The sequence below is a fragment of the Mytilus galloprovincialis genome, chromosome 4 (assembly GCF_965363235.1).
Source record: "Mytilus galloprovincialis chromosome 4, xbMytGall1.hap1.1, whole genome shotgun sequence".
Taxonomy (NCBI): domain Eukaryota; kingdom Metazoa; phylum Mollusca; class Bivalvia; order Mytilida; family Mytilidae; genus Mytilus; species Mytilus galloprovincialis.
This window is the reverse complement of record NC_134841.1, coordinates 43,749,614-43,774,298: the sequence shown is the minus strand read 5'-3', so window position 1 is coordinate 43,774,298 and position 24,685 is coordinate 43,749,614. Positions and strand designations below refer to the sequence as shown.

At 31.4% G+C, this 24,685-nt stretch overlaps 1 protein-coding gene across 1 annotated transcript; it reads right to left on the bottom strand.

The window, feature by feature from the left end:
* On the bottom strand, nucleotides 1-24,315 carry LOC143072199 (uncharacterized). The gene is made up of 4 exons (XM_076247026.1): nucleotides 24,233-24,315; nucleotides 13,419-14,414; nucleotides 3,593-3,718; nucleotides 1-3,186 (listed from the first exon to the last, which is right to left on the bottom strand). The coding sequence occupies exons 2-4, from the start codon at nucleotides 14,407-14,409 to the stop codon at nucleotides 3,032-3,034; spliced, it is 1,272 nt and encodes a 423-aa protein (XP_076103141.1). The 5' UTR covers nucleotides 14,410-14,414; nucleotides 24,233-24,315; the 3' UTR covers nucleotides 1-3,031.
* Nucleotides 24,316-24,685: the final 370 nt, after the last annotated feature.

The window sequence follows — 24,685 nt, the reverse complement described above, 5'->3', positions numbered from 1 at the left end:
TTTATAGGGTTCAAATGATTTAATAACCAGCATAGAAATAAACTCTAAAATAACAATAACACAATTATAAATAACAGTTCTATTTAAAAAAACACAAATATCTTCAATTACACATCATCACACATGGAAATTGTATATTTTTTCCTTAATTACTATGTCCTATACGTCTAATTTAATGATAAAAACATTAGTGAATTTATGTCACGTGTACTTGTATTGCTCATAATGATACACTACACAAGAATCAATCTTTGATAATAAATAGTATCTTATATAATGTTTACTGGTTTACGGTTCAAAACTAACGTCAAACTGCAAATATAACATTAAACTATTCGGAACATAAGATATCATTTGTTCTTTACACACAATTACAGTAGAACAATTATTATGGAGTAAATAATAATATTTTTTATAAAGACCAATTTAGCCATAATCTTAATATGTTTAAAACCGAAAATTCATAAGGAAATATCCATAATATTCTGTTTAAATCATCACATAATTAAAATAGATTGACTCTTTTCACTTGTGGAGTGAGTTTTACAGCCAAGGAATAGGCACAACATTGTTAGATGGACGTTATCAAAAGCTATAACAATGTTGTCCTGATGTCTCTTCTATGTCGTATCTTACATGACGTAAAATTACATTCTCACAACGTTGCAACAACGTTGACTAACGAAACGTCAGTCATGACCTTCCAGCGATCAATACATAACATATTTAATATTGTTGTGGTTTGTAACTGAAAAAAACGACAAGCATTGCAATGCATATCATATTGTTTTTCATAAACCTATATATTATATACAATAGGTCAATTATAACTGTACACGTCGTATGACACTTTCTATACACTACAGTAATAAGAAGAAAGTAAATTATCATACGTTGAAATTAAACTGAAGTTACTACAAACAAATATTCGTAATTATAGCTGGTGTTCACGTCTGTATTAAAACAACACACAGGGAATGGAAAAATAAAAATGTTGAATTGGTTATACAGTTACATAATAAAAAATCTATATCTAATATATACAACCACATTCAACTATCACTGTTTTGACCTTAAGATCGGATATTTTTATCCATCGCTTGTTATTACTCGATTTATTTCACTTGACTTGGCGGAGTTTAACCAGTTGGCTCATAATAAACCAGTCCATCTATAGATAGGTGTTTTAGGACAATCTCATCGATGACGTGTCCAGTCATTGTTTTGTAAATTTCTTTGATGACACTGATAGGTGATTAGAAATCAGTAATAATTATAACGGCAATCATCCTTATCACACACATCTTCAAATAGACTGTCCTATGCAAAATAAAATGTAAGCTCCTCCCGATCAGTTGAAATAACATTGGTAATATCAATCGTTTATTATTTAAGGTCAAGTTACAGAAAATCTTCTATGACACAGACTTTTGTAAAATATGCATACATCTTTGACTGATTGAACTATGACTGAAAATCGAAAAATGCTTAATTCAATTTTTGCTTTTATGTTCTAAAATATAACTGGTCGACTTCTTTAAGAATAGATGAATATTTGTAAAATCTACAATTTTAAATACATAAATTTTTATTAAAAACTATATGCGTATAATACATTCATTTTCGTGTTAATGATATATAGGATAATTATTAGGTCACCGTCTTTATTGTATGCATTGTACAGCATTAAACGTTGAGTTCATTGTGATAAAAAAAAACCAAAACATCGAAGTTAGTCGTTTTTTACTACCAAGTTGATGAATTGATTAATACACAAAAAACAAAGTAGGTGACCCGGAAATGTTTGTATCAACAACATATATTTTTTTAAAGAAAAAGCTATGTACTTGAAATTGTTGATTTAATGATTTAAATAGATATTTAAGAACATTTTTTTTATTACATTATATGTGCTTTCATTACAAATGTTCACATATTTTGAAGGAATTGTGTCAGTTATATAAATTCAGTCATTAAAAGCGATAATTGAATTACTACTTTCGATTTTCAGTTATAGTTCATAGAACTAAAGTTATATATCAAATTTGACTCAAAGCTATGACAAAGCCTTTTTACTATTCACTGGCCTTTACGGAACTAACCTCATTTGATTTCTTTTTAGTATCATACCTAATTATCATCATACATGTAAATCAACAATAAAACACAAATGATATGGACCACTGTTTCAATGCTAATCTAGTTGTTATAACGTTTTATCTACAATAAGAGCTTGAGTTAATCATTATCTAACATGACAGTAAGATCCGGTTGTATTACAATTGCTCGAAATCTATATTTTATCATAGGAAGGGGATTACAGTGTACCTTTTTTCTTTTCGTGTTGAGATTACAACCCATCATCGACACTCCTAGTATAATTTATTTCATACAAACTCATAACATGATTAAATAAACAGTTTTAAAAATATTTCATGTTACTTTATGTTCTCTTGGTTCTCAGTTTGGAATACCTTTTGCAGTATGTTTTATCCCCTTCAATTCTAAACAAATAAAGTTCTTATCTAAATCCTTTGAAATGGCTTTTTGGATTTCCATTTGTTTCATCTTTAAACTTTCTTATAATATATTATATGAATAATGTACAAAATGCGGTTGATGAATATCGCTTGTATCAAATATATGTTAGTTCTCTTTCATATATTAATACACACACAACTTCTGTTTCAATTATTTACTAGCACAACTAATATCAGTGTCAAATTAAAACTAGTTACTTTTTTATATTATTAGCCAGGTTTCTTCATCAAGATTCATTTCACCGCGCATCATGTTTAATTTTTTTTTTATATTAATAAAATTAATAAAACATCACAAAAGCAAGTGCACAACTGCATATACGAGACAAATTTTCAAATTTGGCTGTAATTTGACTGCATACGAAAGACGATGAGAAAAGACGACGGATGTTATGAATACAGATAAAAGAAACATAAGCAATATGGACTTAAAGCATTTTTTATAAATAAAATACTGCAGCTATAAAATGTGTGCTAGATACTAGTATTTACTAAGGATGCTGTTTATGCTGATGACCACCTGTTCCTGCCTGTAATGCTGCAGCCTGTTGTAAAACCTTCTCAGCCTGTGTAAACATTCCCTGTTGTCTGTAATACTCTGCCCAAGCCTGGCTGTAATCTGGCTGGCCAGTTTGTTGGTTGACTACTGCAGTTGAAAACAATTTTAATCAAGTATATTTGCGCCGAAAAATGAATACCGTCTCAAAAGTTTTGACATTTTTTAGTGTATTAGTTTTGTGGCATACCAGATTTTCATACAATTCCATCTGGAACGTATCATGTTTTTATTACATTGTACATACATTTCCCCAAATTGATAATGCCTACTTTATTTAAGTAATTAACATGACTGCCGAAGGGATATTCAAATTAAATTCTAATTTTATGTTCTAGCAATGAAGTCTCATTATACCAGTTGTATAATCATCTTGTGTAAAAGCGATCACTGTGTATCACAAGTTAAATTAAATGTTTCAATACGTGTGTGTACAGATACCAATATAATTCAACATACAGGATATAAATATTGAAAGTAAACTGGTTCCGCTTACCAGGGTGTTGATGTGCTTTTCGCTGTGACTGTTGAACTGGTTGTTGCGTCTGTCCATACTCAGTATTGCTGTAGAACTGGGCATAGTAAGCTGCCCATGCTGCAGCATTATCTTGAGACTCTTTACCTGTAATGAAATATAACTTTGCCACAAAAATATTTAGTCACGGTACTGTTGTTTTATTGTTTTGTATTTTAGAAAAATTTCAAGCAATGATTAACTAACAATGAGAAATAAAATACGCAGTAATATCTATTTTAAACATATAAAACAAAACAAACACAATCATTGCATGCTTCCGATCAACTTTCAACCTTTCAACCTTTTCTGGATTTATCTTAATCATTGACGTTCAAAGATGAATATTTGAAAGCCAATGATGAATAAGAACCAAAAACAGTTAAAGCAATATAATACCAAATAGTAAATTTACATAATTACTGTACTGCGAGGGAAATTCAAAAAAGTAAATTCATATAATAAAATGGAAAATCTAAACTCAAACAAATCAAACAAATGGATAACAACTGTCATATTCCTGACTTGGTACAAATGTACAGGCATATTCTTAAGTAGAAAATGGTGAATTACAACTGTTTTAAAGCTAGCTAAACCTCTCACTTGTATGACAGTCGCATGTGAAATCCAGAAAATTTAAAAGTTGGTTGGAAGCATGAAATTTATTGTGTTTGTTGGACCTATAAATAATAGCCAAATCCATTTAAGGTCAACTTTGCCAGAAGGTTTTGAAAGAGTATTGCACTGTAGTCATTAATAAAATAATGCAAATTTAGCTAGAATTAAATCAACCAAGAACTGTCGTATATGCAATTTTCTTTTCAAATGTATTAATATCTCCATGCATATGAAATAAGGTAAATTAAATCATAAAAGCCGTACTTTTACAATATATATATGAATAGGTACGTAATTTTTATTTTGAAATAAAAGAAAAGTAAAGTTAGGAGTACAAGATTTCCCATCTTCTGTTTCGTGTTGCTACATTCCTAACGTTTATAATGTTGATTTAGATAATCATGTTCTGATATAATGGTGTAAGACAAATGAATTAAATATATTTTTGTCTAAAATATATATGATAAGGTATGTGTCTTCGATTTTTTTTTATTAAAATTTATGTTTATATTGCTTATCAATATGACCATCGGAGGTCTTCGGAGTTCAACTCGATAGTTAACTAGATGGCGTCAAGACTTAAATGCACATGAAACGAAGCTTATTTGTAACACATTATTGAGCCCATGCCCAGTCAATTGTTTATTTTAGACTTTTTGTAATTTGGATAAATGTTTTACATGGTTAAAAATAAAATATGAGAAATTGAGTCAAATCGGTGAACATGAACTTCAAGTTGACAGCTTCAAACTATATACAAATTCATTTTTAACTACTGTTACCTTAAATTTGATTCTTACGAAAAATTAGCTTTGATTCAATTAACATGATTAAGTCATACCTCCGGTGATGATTACGAGTTCATCAAGCAAATAAATGCATTTTACCCATACATTGCCAAATGTTCCATTTTAGCCATTGAGTCTAAGTTTCTTGACGTACAAGAAACAAATATACAATTTATAATAGATTCATTTGAGAAGATTTTTAAAGTTAAAAAACATAAACAACATGTGTAAAATTGTCCTTCAAGGACAATAACTCCTTAAGGTGTTAATTGACAATTTTGGTCCTGAAACTTTTTTATAGATCTAACTTTGTCGAACATAATTGCTGTTTACAGTTTATCTGTATCTTCCATAATATTTAAGATAATAACCAAATAACTGCAAAATTTCCTTAAAATAACCAATTTAGGGCCAGCAATTCAGGAATGGGTTGTTGGATTTGTCCGAATTTTAGGGCTGTTAGAGTTTGACCAATTGAACAAATTTACCCTTGACAGATTTGCTCTAAAAGCTTTAGCAAACAAGAATGTGTCCCCAGTACACGGATGCCCCACTCGCACTATCATTTTCTATGTTCAGTGGACCGTGAAATTGGGGTCAGAACTCTAATTTGACATTAAAATTAGAAAGATCATATAATAAGGAACATATATACTAAGTTTCAAGTTGATTGGACTTCAACTTCACCAAAAACTACCTCGACCAAAAACTTTAACCTGAAGCGGGACGAACGAACGGACGGACGAACGAACGAACGAACGAACGAACGAACGAACGAACGAACGGAGCCACAGACCAGAAAACATAATGCCCCTCTACTATCGTAGGTGGGGCATAAAAACTGCAATTGACCCCTATATTCTATTTTACCCATGACGGCCATGTTATCGATGGATCGAAACTCCCAATTCAATTGATAAACAAGATACGATAAGGATCATTTATTTAAAGTGTGAAGGAATTTAGCCCAGTAATTTCAGAGGAGAAGATTTTTAAATGTTGACAAACTTGATAACAAATTGTGTAAACTTGCCTTTAATGGGAAATAACTCCTTAAGGGGTCAATTGACAATTGTTGTTTTATCAACTTTTTTTGTAATTCTTACTATGTTGAACATTATTGCTGTTTACAGTTTATATCTATCTTAAATAATATTCAAAGTAACAACAAAAAACTGCAAAATTTCCTTAAAACTACAAATTTAGTGGCAGCAATTCAACAATTTATGGTTGTTCGACTCGTATGAAAATTTCAGGGCTGAAGGATCTTGATCAATTGTACAATTGTACCCTCTATTTTAGCCATGGCGGCCATGTTTGTCGATGGATCAAAACTTCGGATATAACTTATAAACTATATATTCTAAGAAACATTTAGTTAAAATTTGAAGATATTTGGCCCAGCAATTTTTAAGAGGAGAAGATTTTTGAAATAGATTACGACAGACGACGGGCGCAAAATGATGGCATTAGCTCACATGGGGCCCTTCGGGCCCTGGTGAGCTAAAAAGTAAATCTTAATTAAAGAAACTTTGTGAGCACGGTAACATACACCACACTGAGTAAACAATTTTTCATGATGACTAAGTGTCACAGACTCAAAAATCCTACAAAAGTCAATTGATTAAAATTTCTTGTGGATATGCACATTTATCATGTTTATATATTATGTCCTTATTATCTACAAAGGTACATAAAAAAAATATGGAGTGGATTGGTTTCATATGAGATACGATGACAAGCACAGTACTGACAGACTATAGTATATGGATGCCAATATAAAGTTCAAACTCCTATACATTTTTTTTAATATAATTTCATGTTGGTATACACATGTATTTCCTTATAATTTCAAAGTTTCGTGAAATTCTGCTGTGTAGTTTCAGATGAGTTGCGATGACATCTGTTGCAGTAGTATATTGAGGCCAATAAGTAAAAAGGGGAGTATCTCCTAGAAAACCAATCGAATAATAATTTCCTGGTGATATGCACATCTTCATACTAAGTACGTCCTTATTATTTACAATTAAGTTAAGATATTCTGCTGTGTAGTTTCAGAGTAGTTTAGATGACAAACTGTTGCAGCAGTATAATGAGTATTGAGGACAATGATTGCAAAAGGGCAAAAGGGCAAAACTCCTAAAAAAAAATGAGTTATTATTTTCAGTCGATATGCACATCTACATATAGTATATCCTTATTTTCTACTGTAGATTCATTTTTTTTCGTGGATACCAATTTTCGTGGATAAAGGAAAACTTGCCTTTTCGTGGATATCTAATTACGTTGTTTTGGCAATATCTGCATATATTCCTTTAGGAAATTTGTAATTCCTTGAACATTTAAAAACGTGGTTCCCCTTTACCAACAAAATCTGTGGAAGTTTGTATCCAACGAGTATAAATGAGTCCATACTAAGTATAAAGTTTCATGATATTATTTCGTGTGGTTTCAAAGGGGTTGCAATGACAAGGACAGAAATGACTGTCACAATTAACAAGATGCAAGAAATTGCATGGGGTATACTAAACTATTTCCAACAGTAACTAAACAATGGGTTGTTGATCTATTTGAAAACTTCATAACAGATAGATAAAAAAATAATCATTTCAAGGGCAATAATTAATACTAGTCAATTGACTAGTTCTATCATTCAACTTATTTGAAGATCCTACTTAGATGATCATTTTACTTATTTGAAGATCCTACTTAGCTGATCATTTGACTTATTTGATGATCCTACTTAGCTGATCATTTGACTTATTTGAGGATCCTACTTAGCTGATTACTTTTGCTTTTTTGTATTTACTCTCTATCTATTTTAAAGGGGTACTAGCTGTCAAATTCATGTTAAGCGATTCTTAATCAAATTCTCACATTTGATTTAAAACAATGAAAAACATTTATCCAAACTATTATAAGTCTAAATAAAACAAGGAACAAGGCACAGGCATGAAAATACGTAGCTTCGTTTTGTGTGTGTTTGAGTCTAGACGCCATCTAATTATTTATCGAGTTGACCTCTATAGTCATCCGATGACCATATTTATATAAGCGATGTAAACATAAATATAGATATAAATAGATAACACGTGCTGTTGAATTATTCTAGGTATATTCAATTTCATATTACAGATAAAAAAATAAATGTTTATCGTCGTTTTTACCTGTATTAGAATGTTTATTTGTGGATCGAATCAGTCAATCAAATGATTTACCTCTGTTTCACTTTCAATGTTATAATTCTCTTCCTTTAAATAACTTTACACATACAATTCAAGTGTTATCCATCTCAAGCTAAGGAATTAAATTAAAGTTCATATGAATACGGATTCAATGAGGTCGAATTATTCACTTGCAAGTGAAATTAACATAATCAATGTTTTTTTTCTTATTTTGACAAAATTGAACCTTATTGGCTACGAAAAAGGAATTATTATTTCACTATTTGTATTTCATTACTGATTGAGCCAAAAAAAAAAAATATATATATGGTTTTTCATATATCTCGTAGCTAGTGCCCCTTTAATATTAAAGATTATAACCAAAAACAGTAAAATTTCATAACAAGAAACTATTTCAGACAACTTTAACCCTACAATTGTTGATCCAATGGGTCTACCTTATAGCAGATAGATCTTAAATTGTTCATCACTTTTACTCCATATCACTTTTGCTCTAACTGTTTTATTGTTTTAAGATAAAAGCCATTAACTGCATTTACAAAAAAATAGCCCCTATGTTCTATTTTTAGCCATAGGGGTCATGTTTGTTAATGGATCAAAATCTTGGATACAGTTTTTAAACAAGTTTTACTAACTTAAAGGATGGTTCAATTAAAGTTTTGAAGTATTAGGCCTAGTAGTCTCAGAGAGGAATATTTGTAAATGTTAGCAAACATGATCATTATGATGAACAGATTGTCTTAATAGAGCAAGTGGATCTGGTGTTTTAAAAATAACAATCGGTCTATATCTATAATGAAATGTGCATATTTCGAGAGTAAAAGATGATTCATATGTTAGACTTTTCATTTTAATACAATAAATGACATCATATTTATTGATGTATTAAACCATTAATGTGAAATGTGTCCATAGTGACACAGATGATGCCCCCGCTAGCATTTAATGCTATAAAGGGAAATACCTCAAGAACTGTAAAAGTGACACTTTCAAAAGTTGAATTTAGACTTATTTTGTGGTGAAAAGTATTATATACTTTTCATTAAATTTAGTTCAGACAAACTCAAGTTAGAGATCAGAAACAAAACAATCAGCAATTTATTCATTTGTAAAGCGCCATGACCCTAGAACGGTAATCAAAGTGCTAGTAAGCACTGAATAGAAAAGATTGTTTTAATTTATCAATAGGAAGTAAAATTGAATATTGCATTGTATAAAGCATTGGTTGTAGTTGATTCAACTACCATTATGGTCAAAGAAAGATACCTCCAATTTGCAAAGTAGACTTCAAAAATTCACTGAAGGACGCCTCCGGGTGCGGGAATTTCTCGCTACATTGAAGACCTGTTGGTGACCCTCTGCTGTTGTTTTTTTATTTGGTCGGGTTGTTGTCTCTTTGACACATTCCCCATTTCCATTCTCAATTTTATTCAAAATATTTTTAGAACTGGAGGGTAAAAATTGCTTTAATTTATCAGTGGAAGGCAAAATTAATTATTGCATTCGGCCTAGCCAAGATCAGATGTGCATTTTGTGTTTCACATGAAGTCAAAAATGAGTATCACCTCAGGGAAAAACTATTTTGATATTTTGGTTCAAAAATGGTTTAAATTATGAAAAATTGCTATCGTTAGGCTAACACTGGAAGCATTTATATAATTACATGCAGTTTTTGGAAGAAATATTTAATATTTTTATTAAATAAATGGTGTTTAAAAACTGTATAATTTTCTTTAATGGTTGGCTTCAAGACATGGTCACCAGTGTCAGATTTTAGGTCAATGACAAAGACAACAAAATATGTTTAGAATTATTGAATATCAAACATTTTAATTGAAAAAAAAAATGACAAGAACATGTTTAACTCACAGTTATTTCAAACAACAGTAGCTTTCTTTTATCATTAATCTTATCAGATAAAACTGTATCTAAAATTATCTTTAAATAACAAAACTTCCAAAAAAAACCTTTCTTTTGGTGTATAGAACATTAAAATAACTTGATGCATATTCTTACAATAAACAATCAAACTTAGCAATACAATTTATATGTTTTGTCTACGGACAAGACATTGTATTCATATTTAATGAAATGCATTATTAAAACCTAATTTTGATATAGCTGAAAGTGTTCTCTTGAGAAAAAAAAACATACATTTTATCAGGTTAAACTTTATCTATCAAATGATGCTTTACTTCGAGGAAAAAGGAAACAAATACATTTTGATAATGTCTACGGACAAGACATTTTAATGATATTCAATTAAATGCTTTCAAAGATGATTGTTAAAGTTAAGATTAATAGTTACTAATTAAATTTTAAGCTGTGTTTTTTAAATTTTGGAAAATATAAAAATGTACCCATAATTCTTTACATATCTCAATAATTTATTGATTAAGCCAAACTGAAGACATATTCTTTTAACTGAAATCCATATATCTGACTGCTTAAAACAATCAAACAATTATTAAAACTCAATTTTGACATAGTTGAATGAGTTCTCTTAAAAAAATAACATACAATTTACCTATCAAATTAGGCTGAAATCAAGGAAATTGGATACAAATATATTGTGGTAATGTCTACGGACAAGACAATTTCAGTTAAAAAAAAAAATCTGTTAGAATTAATTGTGACTATATTCATGTTGAAAATACTGAGTTTTAATTTGAATAGATAACTTTCATCACCTATAAATAAGATTTAAGTTTCATAGCAGACAAATAATTGAATTTAATACTTGTTATGTACAAGTGTCTTGTCCGTAGACACTTCCTCATCAATTCTGCTGTTAATACTGAAATGCAAAAGATAAAGTTAGAGAGAGAGAAATACTTTTTCTTCATTTGATTTAGTTAATCTTTTAAGGTATGCATCAACTGGAATAAACAATATTGAAGTAAAATAAGGTATGCTTTTTATGACTGATAATCTGACACTTTTTAAAATCCACTCCTGTAAAGTAATTTTACAAAAATTGAGAACACTTAAATTACCATTTATTTATTAAAAATAAGATATTTCTAAGTTTAAACAACACATAGGACTAATTAAGACCCATAAAGCCAAGCAATATTGATAAAAAGACATGTCTACGGACAAGACATGTGTCTACGGACAAGACATTCTGACATATTTTTGAATTTTTTCCTCTATTAATAGATGGTAGAAAAAAATGTTAGTAGTGTTTTCATATCTACAAAAGAACAGGAACTTAGCAATGCAACATTAATGTAATTATGCTTCCAGTTTACTAGGGAATGCATGTCTACGGACAAGACATTTTTTCACTTTATTTGTATATCCAACTTTGATGGTATATATCTCCAGCTAGGGTACTGCAATTTTGATAAATGAGGTAGTTTTTGATAATGTATATACTAAAAGAGAAAACAAAACACATAATAGCATAAATTTGATTTATTTTTCTCTTTTATCACTACACTGAGCAAGCTAAAAACAAAAGTGCAAAATTGCATAACAAGCGCATAGTATTCAACTTTTTATCATAACTTTGTAACCACTGAAGATTTTTTGTTGCAACAACCAGTAAAAGAAAGAAGAATAAATTGTCTATAACAGTGAACCAATAATGTAGTTCAAATTAAGTTCACTTATCAACTATCAATTGATAAAAACAGGTAAATTTTAAATGAAACAACATAACGTGTAATTTTGCCCATTTTCAGCGTGTATTTTAGTGTTTTTTTTTCAAAACGGTAACACCTATACATGATATTTGATATTCATTGTGAAACCCTACATTCTCATCTTCAGTTCAAAGATGTATTACTTATGTAAAGTTTATCTTCTTGTCTTTACAAGCCTATAACATAGACCCAATATGAAATGCACATCTGATCTTGGCTAGGCCGATTGTATAAAGAATTGTTTGTAATTGATTCAGCTATAATCATGGACAAAGGAAGGCAACTAAAATGGAAGGGGAGATAATTAGAGAAAGTAACTTTTACAATAGAATGTGTTGGGAATTAACCTATTTTAATATGTAGCAATTAAACATATTTGTATATTATGTTTGGTGACCCAATTTTTTCTTTGTCTTTACTGAAAACATATTATTAGAGCTATTTTCTCAGATTTAAAATCAAAATTCAATCCATGTATTAGGCCAAATAAAAAAGTATGTGTGGTTCCAGTTTCATCTGAAAAATGTCAGGGTAGGTAGGTAGGGATTTTTTTTTAATTTTACATTTTTTATTTACCTTGAGTCTATGGGAGCAACATTCTAAATTTAACAGTGCTTAAAGGAAAATGACAAAAAAATCTTTAGGGTAGGCTAATATAAAGACTAAAAGTAGGATAGGTAGGGTGATTGGAACCACACATATATTTTTATTTGGCCTTATATACATATATATACATGATATACAAAATCTTACAATTTTGCCCAACCTGTAGCTAGGAGGGAAAAAAACGGTGACCAAAACGTTTTTTCATATTTTTGAAAAAAAACATCGATTTAATTTTCATTTTTAGAAAATATTTAAACAAACGATCGATTTTAATTTAAATCCCCCAGCTGCTTCGAGGGTCTCTTGAAAATTTTGGTCATAATAACTTTTTAGTAGATCTGACTTTGCTGAACATATTTACTGTTTACAGTTTATCTTTATCTTCTAACAATAATATGCAAGATAATACCGGAAAACTGCAAAATTTCCTTTAAATTACTAATTTAATGGCAGCAACCCCAACCCAACACTGAGTTGTTCAGTTTGTCTGAAAACTTCAGGGATGATCAACCTTGATCTAACGAACAGTTTTACAAATGTAACTCTTCCGATTTGCTCTAAATGCTTTGGATTTTGAGATATAAACCCAAACCTATATTTGCCCTCTATTTTTAGCCAAGGTTGCTATGTTTGCTGATTGACTAAAACTTCCGATACAATTTATAACATTTAGACAAAGTTCATGAAGTTTAAAGGTATTCGGCACAGTAGTTTTAGAGGAGAAGATTTTCTAAATAGTTTACGACAACAACAACAACAATGAAGAAGACAGACGATGAACATGACCGATGTTAAGTGGTGGTGCAAGCTCATATAGCCCTTTAGGTCCAGTGAGCTAAAAAAAATTGAAAGTAGCTACAATCTGTAAATTTACTAATAAAAATCATCACTGTAAATATCAGAGTCTGCATGAACATATTTTCCAATTGAAAATCAGCTAAACTAGTTATGCAATACTTACTCATATTGTCTGTTGAAATGTCAACCTTTCCTGAGAATGCAGCATTCATATCATCAACATGATCAAAAGATTCTTTCACCACGCTGGCAGACATTATCTGAGCTTGTTTCATCTTTCTTAATTTGATCTTAATAATTTGTGGACTAGATTCCATCGATATCAAACCAAATGACGAAATGTTTTTGAGTAAATTTTCAATCAACTCATTATGCGCACATTTCAATGAAAGCTGTTTCAAGCGGCCATCTTCTGTTAATGACTGAATATATCTTTCTTCAGACTCGATCTTCTCTTCTAACTTTTTGCTTCCTATGAAAGTTTGTAATTGAGATGCATGATTCATAAGATCTGAAATGTTTTTTTGTAATCCTGTTACCCTATCTGATTTATCTTTAAGTTCTTTTAACAGATCCCCAATTTGCGTCTTCAGATTACACTCAGCAGTGTTTAATTGTTTAACAGTTTCTTTTTCTAGTTTATCAAATTGGCAGTTGATTCTTTTTCGCAGTTTTTTAAGTCCATCATAAATTGTTTGGTGCTGTTTTCTAATTTTTACAAGATTTGTTTGTCTGTCTTGTACTATTTTAGAAATGTTGCTTTTCATGTCTTCTAACGATGTCTGCAAACTTTCCAACAAACCACTGGATTGAGCAGTTTTCGCAATTTCATCAATAGGTAACATTCCTGTACAATCTTTATGACTTGTTGAAATGCATAAAAGACAACAAAGTTGATCATGACGAGGACAATACATTTGAAGTTTTTTCTCATGTTCTATGCAGTGGTGCACTATGTTTGAAATATCGGTGGATAATTTTTTGTAATCATCAATCGAAATAATTGCATGATGTCTACTTGCTTTGGAAAAACTATGGTGACTCTTACATTCGGTACAAAGACCTTCATCACACTCAGGGCACCAGAAATCTGCAGTTTTTGTGACATGTTGGGCCTCACATATCCCACAACATACTTTTACTGGAGTGTCCATGTGATCTGAAAAGAGTAATAGATTAAGTAATTTTTATTTTGTTTAATTACATTTTTTTGTACATAAAAAAATATGCTTGTATTATTCAACAACAGCAACATTGCTGATATGTCTCGCCTGCTTTTCAGACCTTCATTGGATTTTATGTAGAAGTTGACGAAGATCAATGTTATCATAGATATCAATTAAACCTAATATCATTATCATTCAAGATCCTTGAAAAAGTTAATGTCATAAATGAACACTGACGGTAGTTTATTAAGCCTAATCCGAAAGAAATATAGAAAGAGTTAAACCATCATATAGGGGTGGTGACATAAAATAATCCATGTTTCTTTGAGAAGTGGGGACATGCAAGTATTTATCAAAGCCAAGGTTTATTCAATAACTCAGTATTGCATTGGTTGTGTCAAAAGAATTCTTTATATTTACGTCACAGTATAGGGAAAAAAGTAGTATTACATTTTCTCAGCTAAAAGTTGGCCGTTTGTGTACCCAAGGCAGGTGAAGGACGTCATCTTTAAAGGACTGTGATTGGATGTAAGGGTACAATATATTTTTATATATCTATCGTTTGTCTATGAATAATTGCAGTGTGTACATTGTTCTTTACAATATAAACTATGGAACCTATTGAAATATTTTCTAGAGAAATATTTGAAAATTTTGTGTAAAATGACGGTGGGCAAGTATAGCATTTAAACAAGTTCCGTTAGAAATTGGTCATAATACTATTTGACTTCAATTTTAGAAACATAATAATAAAGTACTAATACCACACATAAATATTTTGTTAAGATTTTTATAATAAACATGGTAAATTTACAAAATGAAAGTATTGTTGCCTATGGCAGAATATATACTCCCGTTTCCCCTATAGAAAACATTTGAAACAATTTTTCAAATTTTTAAAGGCAGTGCTTTAATGCCTTTTTAGTGGTCGTGTAAATGTTTCCTTACGCGATGTCTAACACATCTACGTGGGGCATTTGGCCAGAAGTGAGATCCTGAAATCTTCCATTTTCTCCTCTTTTTTTTGTGGTATAAAAGTGTTTTTTTTTGTTTCATTTCATTTACATTGGCATGGGAAATAAAAACGACCAGTGTGTTTTGTTCGTTTTAAAAAACTTTTGATATATTTGTATTTCATATTATAAGCAGTATACCGTATGACAAACTAGAATTATTTGAATTCCGTTTGAAAAGAGGTCGGGTTAATTTTGAGTGTTATCTGTAATCTAGACGTTTTTGAATAATTTCAGACGTTGATATTACAATTAAAGGTCAACTGAACATGAATTATATTGCATATTATACAAGTTAACGCGCATTTCTGTACGTGAAGCCGTATGACGTTACTTTTATTTCGGTCTCAGTTATAAAAAGTATGAAATTATTGTTCCTGATTAGGTGGCACCGTGGTAGCCGATCCGGGTCTCACTAATTAGAGACAAGAAGCGGTAAAAAATGAAAAGAAACGACAAGAAAAATAATGTAACGGCAAGAAGCGTCGAGAAGACTATTTATCGACAAGAAATAAATAAAAAATATCATTAAAACATCTTATTCCCTATAAATATTGAAAAAATATGCATTTTTTTACATAAAGGGACAGTTACAAAATAATTGTTTATATTACATTGATAGATGGAAAAGTAAACCTTTGTAAAGAAGAAATGGATTGTCAAGTTTTTAATAATAAAATATAAAGAATATGTTCTATGCACACGCTATAAAATGGAAATCAAAACAAAGATTTTTCAACTTTCTTTTGAAGAATTTATTGAATCATAACCATGCAATATCATTTCCTTTCTAACATTGAAACTCGTCGTCCTTGATATGAACATCATTAATTGATGTGGCTTCACACTAAGTTAATAACATCTCACACAAATAGAAACACTAAATGAGAATAGCTTCGTGAGAGAATAGCGATACGTGTGTCTCTTGTTTCTTATTGTCGCTTCTTGTCACTAAATTCTTCTTCTTGTCGCTTCATATCGCTAAAATTATTCTTGTCTCTAATTAGTGAGACCGGCCGATACCGTCACCAACTTCCGTTTCTGCACTGTGTAGCGAATGTCGATGCCTAGTAAAACTTGTCGTTGTGTACCTGAGTGTCATTTAAGAGGAGGATTTCCAAATGACTTAATAAGAAGGAAAATTTGGATCAACGCTATGGCTCATACGTAGATTGGACGAGAACACGATGAAAACCGTAGAGTCCATCTCAATCAGCTGTTGTTTGCAAGGCACATATAAACAGTTATTTATATAATCGCTATGCGATTAAAACAAAGTATGTTTACAACCGCAATTATCGTTTTAGAATTAAAAAAAGGGGGGATACTTCAAGACGTTATAATTTTTTGGATTACGATTCAATGTAATCTGTTTGAGGGCCCCTTTGAGATTTTTTGGTGAATGCTACAATTATAAGGATTTCCTACAAGAGATATATGATACAAAGAATTATTTGAGCAGTAATTATGCTAATGTATGATGTAGTAATGACAGGAATGCATATGCTTTCTTGAAAAATATTAATAAAAAAAGAATTACACAAAAATACTACCACATTGCCTCACATTCTCATTAAGAAAAAATTCACCCACCTAATTAAATTCCATTGGGCATTTAAAAAGTCAGAATGTGAATATATATGTTCAAACTCTTTTAGGTCATTTTTTAGTAGCAATAAAAAAAACTATGTCAATTGGACATGCTTTGTTACTATATATGCCCTTGAATTTTTACTAGATAACATTTTTGTTCGCTTTGGAGATTCCGTATATCGTCAGGTTATTGGAATTCCAATGGGGACTAACGGTGCACCACTTATTGCGGACCTGTTTTTGTATTGCTATGAGTTACAATTTATGACAAAAATCAGCAAAGACCCATCGAAACAACATCTCATAAACAAATTTAATAATACTTTTAGATATTTGGATGACATTTTGGCTCTCAATAATGACGACATCAGTATGTATACTAAAGAAATTTATCCTGTTGAACTTACTTTAAATAAAGCTAATACTAACAATGACCACTGCCCTTTCCTCGATCTTGATATCTATATCACTAACGGAAAGCTTAATACTAAAATTTATGATAAAAGAGATAATTTTTCATTTCCTATCGTTAATTATCCATTTTTAGATGGTGACGTTCCATTGTCATCATCTTACGGTGTTTATATATGCCAACTTGTACGATTCGCTCGTATATGTAACAATGTTTTAGAATTTAACGAGAGAAATTTATGTATTACTGAAAAATTATTACGCCAGGGTTTTCGATATCACAAACTAGTCAAAACATTTACTAAATTTTATCATCGGTATAAGGACATCATTCGTAAATATAGCTCAACATTCAGACTTCTTATACGTTCAGGTATTTCACATCCAATTTTTTATGGAAATATTCTTTATAAAGCACAAAAGGTCAGTATTCACCTCAGAAACTAACAAAACCTTTAAATAGACTTATCAAGAAGGGTATAGTTACGATACTGTTGTCAGGTCACTAAAGATTGCTTATTTTGGCGTTAATATTGATTCACTTATAGGGTCTTTGCATCGGAACTAAACACATTTATTAAAAAACCAGTTGTTGGCATGACACGGGTTATGTTCTTCTCATATATGTTAAGTTATGATGGTATGATACTAAACCCCTAACGGGAAGGATTGTGCCTGATATTCATATGATGAAATCATAATCTTTCAATCAGTTTAATTGAAGTCTGGAGCTGGCATGTCAGTTAACTGCTAGTAGTCTGTTGTTATTTATGTATTATTGTCATTTTGTTTATTTTCTTTGGTTACATCTTCTGACATCAGACTCGGACTTCTCTTGAATTAAATTTTAAATGTGCGTATTGTTATGCATTTACTTTTCTACATTGGCTAGAGGTGGGGGAGGGTTGAGATATCATAAACATGTTTAACCCTGCCGCATTTTTGCGCCTGTCCCAAGTCAGGAGCCTCTGGCCTTTGTTAGTCTTGTATTTTTTTTAATTTTAGTTTCTTGTGTACAATTCGGAAATTAGTATGGCGTTCATTATCACTGAACTAGTATATATTTGTTGAGGGGCCAGCTGAAGGACGCCTCCGGGTGCGGGAATGTCTCGCTACATTGAAGACCTATTAGTGACCTTCTGCTGTTGTTTTTTCTATGGTCGGGTTGTTGTCTCTTTGACACATTCCCCATTTCCATTCTCAATTTTATCTTGGTTTATCAGAGGAACATTTCTGTAGTTCATGCTGGATAAAACGAAAAACTATAATGAATCACTCTGCAAAAGATTGTCAAAGTCATCAACAGTTCCAGGGTAATGCAGGTCGAGGTCGAGGTTCAGAGCTGAGACTATGTCCAAAATTGGCAACATGACTTTCCTGCACACATACATATCTATGTCTAGGAAAAGTATGTGGTATTTCAGCTAAAACTATAGATGTATCAACACAAACTGACAATTCTTGTACACATAGTTATGTTATTGATAGCCATGATAAAATTGATAATGAAATCAATTTAAAATCAAAACCTTTAATTACACCTTCAAAATTTTAAAGCGGATTAAATGTTGATACATGTTTTAAAAGTACTGTTATTGATAGTGTAGACCATACATGTAGAAATATTGAAAATAATGTTAATTATGATATTAATAATAATCAGGTGTGTCAAAATCCTGTTGTTCTACATGATATTGTTTTTAAATCAGGTGTTCCAAATTATCTTGGATCACAAATACCCGTTCCTTCAACAATGAACATTCCTATATGGAGAAAATTGTTACATGGTTATTATGACTACAAAATTGTAGATTTTTTTTTAATTTGGTTGGCCTGTTGGCTATAGCAAACATGAATTTCCAGAGACTATTGTTAGAAATCACAAGTCTGCATTGTTTTTAGTGAGCACATAGACGAATATATCATATAATGCTTTAGTTGGCCCTTTCAAGGTCAACCCTTTTCAAGTTCCTTTAGCTACCTCACCGTTGTCTTCTGTTCCCAAAACAGATACGATAGAGAGAAGGACTATCATGAACTTGTCCTTTTCAATAGGTACACCGGTACTTTAGTCAATGATGGCATACCAAAATATACTAACATGGGTGACCCATTCACATTGCATTACCCTGCCACTGATCACTTAGTACAGTTTATAAACGAAAAGAGGCCGTGGGTCCCAACTGTCTATTGTACAAAGTGGACATACAGAGATGCTACCGTTGGTTACCGGCTGATCCCTATGATTATCATTTGTTAGAACTAGTCTGGAATCACAAGTTATACTTTGACACTTAAATTCCCTTCGGCTTGCGTACAGGGGCTATGGCAGCACAAAGGACCACAAATGCTATAATGTACATGTACAGAAACATGGGTTACAATGGTGTTAATTACATAGACGATATAGGTTCAGCCGAAACGACAGAATTTGCCGGGAATGGTTTTAACATTCTCAAAACCTTAATTGATGACCTTGGTTTTAAAGTTGCGGAGCAAAAGTGTTGTGCACCTGACACAAATATGATCATCTTGGGCCTACTTCGATTCGTCCAACTCGGGTTAACTCTGAGTTGAAAGGTCAGTGCTAATGCGCATGTGCGCAACCGTTCCGAATCGAAGTCAAAACTCTTCCATCGAGTTGACTATTATAATGGAGGTGAAAAATTGTTTTTATGATGAGCATTAAAATAAAAAAAATATTACATAGTGTTTCACAAAGAAAAGTCCTGATCCTGGTTGCTTTTGAAAAATAGTTTGTTATTGAGTTAAAAAAAAATTGAAAAGAAATCGTTCAAAGAAAAACAATTAATTTCTATTGTATTTCTAACCACCGACAGCTGATAATAAACTCATCATAGATACCAGGGATAAAATTTAATATTTACGCCAGACGTCTACAAAAGGCTCATCAGTGACGCTCGAATCAAAAATGTTATAAAAGATCGAATAAAGTTGAAGAGATTTGAGGACCAAATATACACATGAACAATATTGGCTGATTCCGAAATACATGCAATAATAAATTCCCCTTGTCAGCTTTATTCTTCGGCTGTATTTTGTCAAATACCAGTTTATTTGTATCACTTTTATTTGTTGCAACTACTTGACGCTCGCTAAACCTGCCCCGATGTCGAGTTAACTCGGGTAGGTTCAAAAGGTCAAACTCGGAGGGTTCGGTTGTCAGTCGAGTAAACTCGATAGACTCTACTAACCCGAGTTGGACGAATCGAAGTAGGCCTTGGAAAACAATTTGACACTGTAAACATGACAATTTCTATTCCCAATGACAAATTAGGTGAATTAAAAGGAGTAATTGAGAAATTATTGACTTAGAAAACTATCACAAGAAAAAAGCTTGAATCAATTAATTGTATTAGATATGCAAAGTTATTCATTGCACGCTTGCTTACTCTACTCAGAACTGTATCACGCAAAGTTCATCACATTAATTGGAATGGCGAAGCCAAAAAAGACTTGAAATGGTTTTTAAAATTCATGACAAGGTTCCATGGAAAAAACACAATTCCAGAGCATATCTGGACCAAACCGGACCAATTAATACAAACTGATACGACTTTATCGGGAATAGGTGGTATTTTTATAATAGTTGCATTACTGTCAATACTTTCATTGTGATATACATACATCTTGGTCAGGCCACCATATTAGTGTTTATGAATTTTCAAAAAAGCTAATGTTTTATAACCTTTTTCAGAGCACAAACCCACCTTACAGAGACTTATGTCTATGCTGCCATTTCCAGCCTATTTTCATGCACCAAGCAAGAGACTGAATGGTCCACAAAAAGAAAAATTAGGACAGTTTACCATGAAACCAAAAGAACTAAACTGGATGAATATTGTAGCAGAAATCTAGAGGAAAGTTTCGATTGTGAAACTGCTCTTCATGAAGAAGTCATTCATCCTGCAGAAAGGTATCATGACTGTCCACCACCAACTGACCACTTTATGTTGAGCTTCACAGAATTACGCAAACACCACCAATGCCTATGTTTTCAGCACAGATTCCCCAAAGGATGACACATCCATGCATTTTTATACCTGTTTAGAGTCGTATAGTAAATTTTTATTTGTTTCGATCAAGCATGGCCCAGCAGCACATTGTTTGCGATACATATATTTTCAAATTGATTGCGTGTCAGTTGAAAATCATTTTTTTTATGGCTGATGAAATTGAGGCATTATACGACCAACTTTGAACTGTTTAAATTGTTTTCAATATTTGAATCCAGTGTTAAGAATATCGTGTAAACATGGATTTATTTTTATGTCTAAACAGTGGTGAGAGGCTTGGCCATCTAGCGGTTGTTTAGTCAGGTATTTTTTGCCTTCTAACTTCAAATTAAAGTTACCCTTCAAATTGTTCAACTAGGATTATTATTGACAGCACAGAATGTCATGTGAAAAAACGTTAAGCACATAGAGCTCAACAGGCAACCTTTTCATCATATAAAAACAGAAACAAAACTTGTATGTTCGACACCCGGTGGTTTAGTAAACTCTGTCTCTAATGCATATGTTGGTTGTATCTATGAGCATCAAATAGTTGAACAATGTATAATAGTTTAATTATGTGATCCAAGTGACAGTGTGATGGCAGATGGAGGTTTTATTGTGCAAGATTTTTTTGCTAAAATAGATGTTGCCATCAATATGCAATTTTTTTTTTTGAAAAGAAAACCTGAATTAGTTTGAAAACTTTTTATATGGCTTAGAAAAGTCTCCAATAAAGGGTTGTATATAAAGCAAATTATTGGACAAAATATACAAAATTTTAACAAATCCTGTGAAATTGTAAATGGAATGTAAAACAAAACTTTCATCTGAAATAATATTTACTATAGTGATAGTAATAGTAGTTGTTTTATTTTGCATAATTTTAGAACTTGCATTGTGCCAAAGGATGCATCCACGAAAGTGGGTTAATGCATTTTGTTTTGATGTATAGATTTAAATTACAATTACATGTTATTGTAATGTATATAAAATAAGGAGATGTGGTATGCTATCAGTGAGTTTATCAAACTAAAGTGCATAAGATAAAGAAATGGGTATAAGCAGTTACAGGTGTTACTGTTACTGTACAATCTCAAACAATGAGAAAAACTCATACAGTATAGAGAATTTCAGAGATTTACAAGTAAGTTTTGTTTTGTGGTTGAATCATTTTTTTCTATTGTTTTAATTACAAATATGGAGAAGTGGTTAAAATGCTAATGAGACAAATATTATGACCACCAGATGTCATTGTTTTCTTAATTAAAAACACCTTTTTCATTCATAAATTACTTTATACTTAGAAATAATTTGGCTTGGAGTTATTATAGTTTCTAGATAAAAGTATGGTCATCAAAAGAGTAGACATGTTGCTATATGTACATGTATAATGTATGTACATTTAACATTATGTTACTTGATGTTCTTGCAATACACACAGTGCGGTGACTAATTAATCATTGTGAACTTCTTTTCATAGGATGAGAGTCATTGGATCAATAATAAAGAATAGTCTATTTAAAAGGAAAGTTCATATATGTCTTAAAAGAACGTACCATGGCGAGGTACTGAAAATATACTGTAAACAGTAGACTATAAACATAGATAATCAAGGTATAAAAGAACTCTAAATTTTAAATACTGGAAGCATGCACCTCTGTAATATGCAAGATAATGATTGATATAATTGGACTAAAAATACACACAACTTGTAATTAACTGCCTTTACAGCGCTTTCGCGCTTTGATTTTTCATGTCATCACAATCATGACCATGAGGAATGAAAATAAATTCAAGACCACTCTTCCTAAGCATGCTAAGTCTGAAGGACATGGAATTATTCAAGTTTATAATACAAAAGTATACTTGACTGCCAGATATTGTCTTGAACTGTTAAAATATATTAAATTTTAAGATTAAACTTGAAAGGAAATAATTAAATAATAATATCATCTGTGTTTTTAAGATATGTGTACACAAAATAAATAGAAGATGGTCATGAATCACATAAAACAAACATTAGAAATGATTACACAAGAGATACATTGTACCATATAGTCTTATATATGACATCTGATTGATAAGTGGTTGAAGTGCTATTTTACTCTTCTGCTGAATGATCTATATTCTGACAAAGTATTCATCAAAATAGCTAGTCCAGAACCTCCCCTTTTTAAAATGACTGGATCCGCCCCTGGGAGGGGACATTGAATATTTTTTTGACAATATTTGATCAACTCTCTATTTCAAACATGTTAGCTATTTTGTAGTCAAAATAATTATGACGTCTTCAGAGGCTATTATATTTTTTTTCTTTGAGCCTTACATCGACTGTCATCGACTGTCGATGTACATGTAAGGCGTCAAGAGGCTATTATATTTTTTTTCTTTGACGCCTTACATCAACTGTCGATGTAAGGCGTCAAAAAAATAAATATTATAAAAGCCTTTCAAGAAGTCATAATTATATGGACTACAAAATAGCTAGCATGTTTGAAATAGAGAATTGCTCAAATGTTGTCAAAAAAATTTTCAATGTCCCCTTTAAGGGGCGGATCCAGTCATTTTAAAAAGGGGAGGTTCCTAACCCAGGACAAAGAAGGGGGGTCCAACTACACGTCCCCATTCAAATGCATTGATCGTTCAAAACAAAGGGGGGTTCCAACTCCCAGAACCCCCCCCCCCCCTCTTTTGGATCCGCGCCTGCCTCCCCAAACCCCAACGTAAGTATTAAATATTTGGAATCCTTTTTCTTCAATTGTTATTTTGTCTTACCAGTGTGACGATAATTATATTCTTCCAATAATGATATGGAATTCAGGATAAACGTGTCATTTCTACTTTCACTTTCGTGTAACTCAAATAGAAAGAGTCAAACACGGTTAAAATATACGTATTCAAAAAAATATCTCTAAATTCTCTATACATTACTCCACTATAGGGGCACATGATATTACCTCAGTCCAGGACACCTGGACGTGGTGTTTTAAATACAGATGATTTACAAATCAATCGGCTTATACATAATACATATGTAATATAGACGAGAAGATAAATATACTTTATGTAACAAACAAAAAATAGTATTCATAACATAACAAAACTAAGGGATTGGTCATTTATAACCTGAAAAGGAGTGGAAAAAAGGGGAATATAAGCAATTATAGTCCATCGTACGCCATTCGATAATGAGGAAAATCTATACCGCATAGTCAGGTATAAAAGACC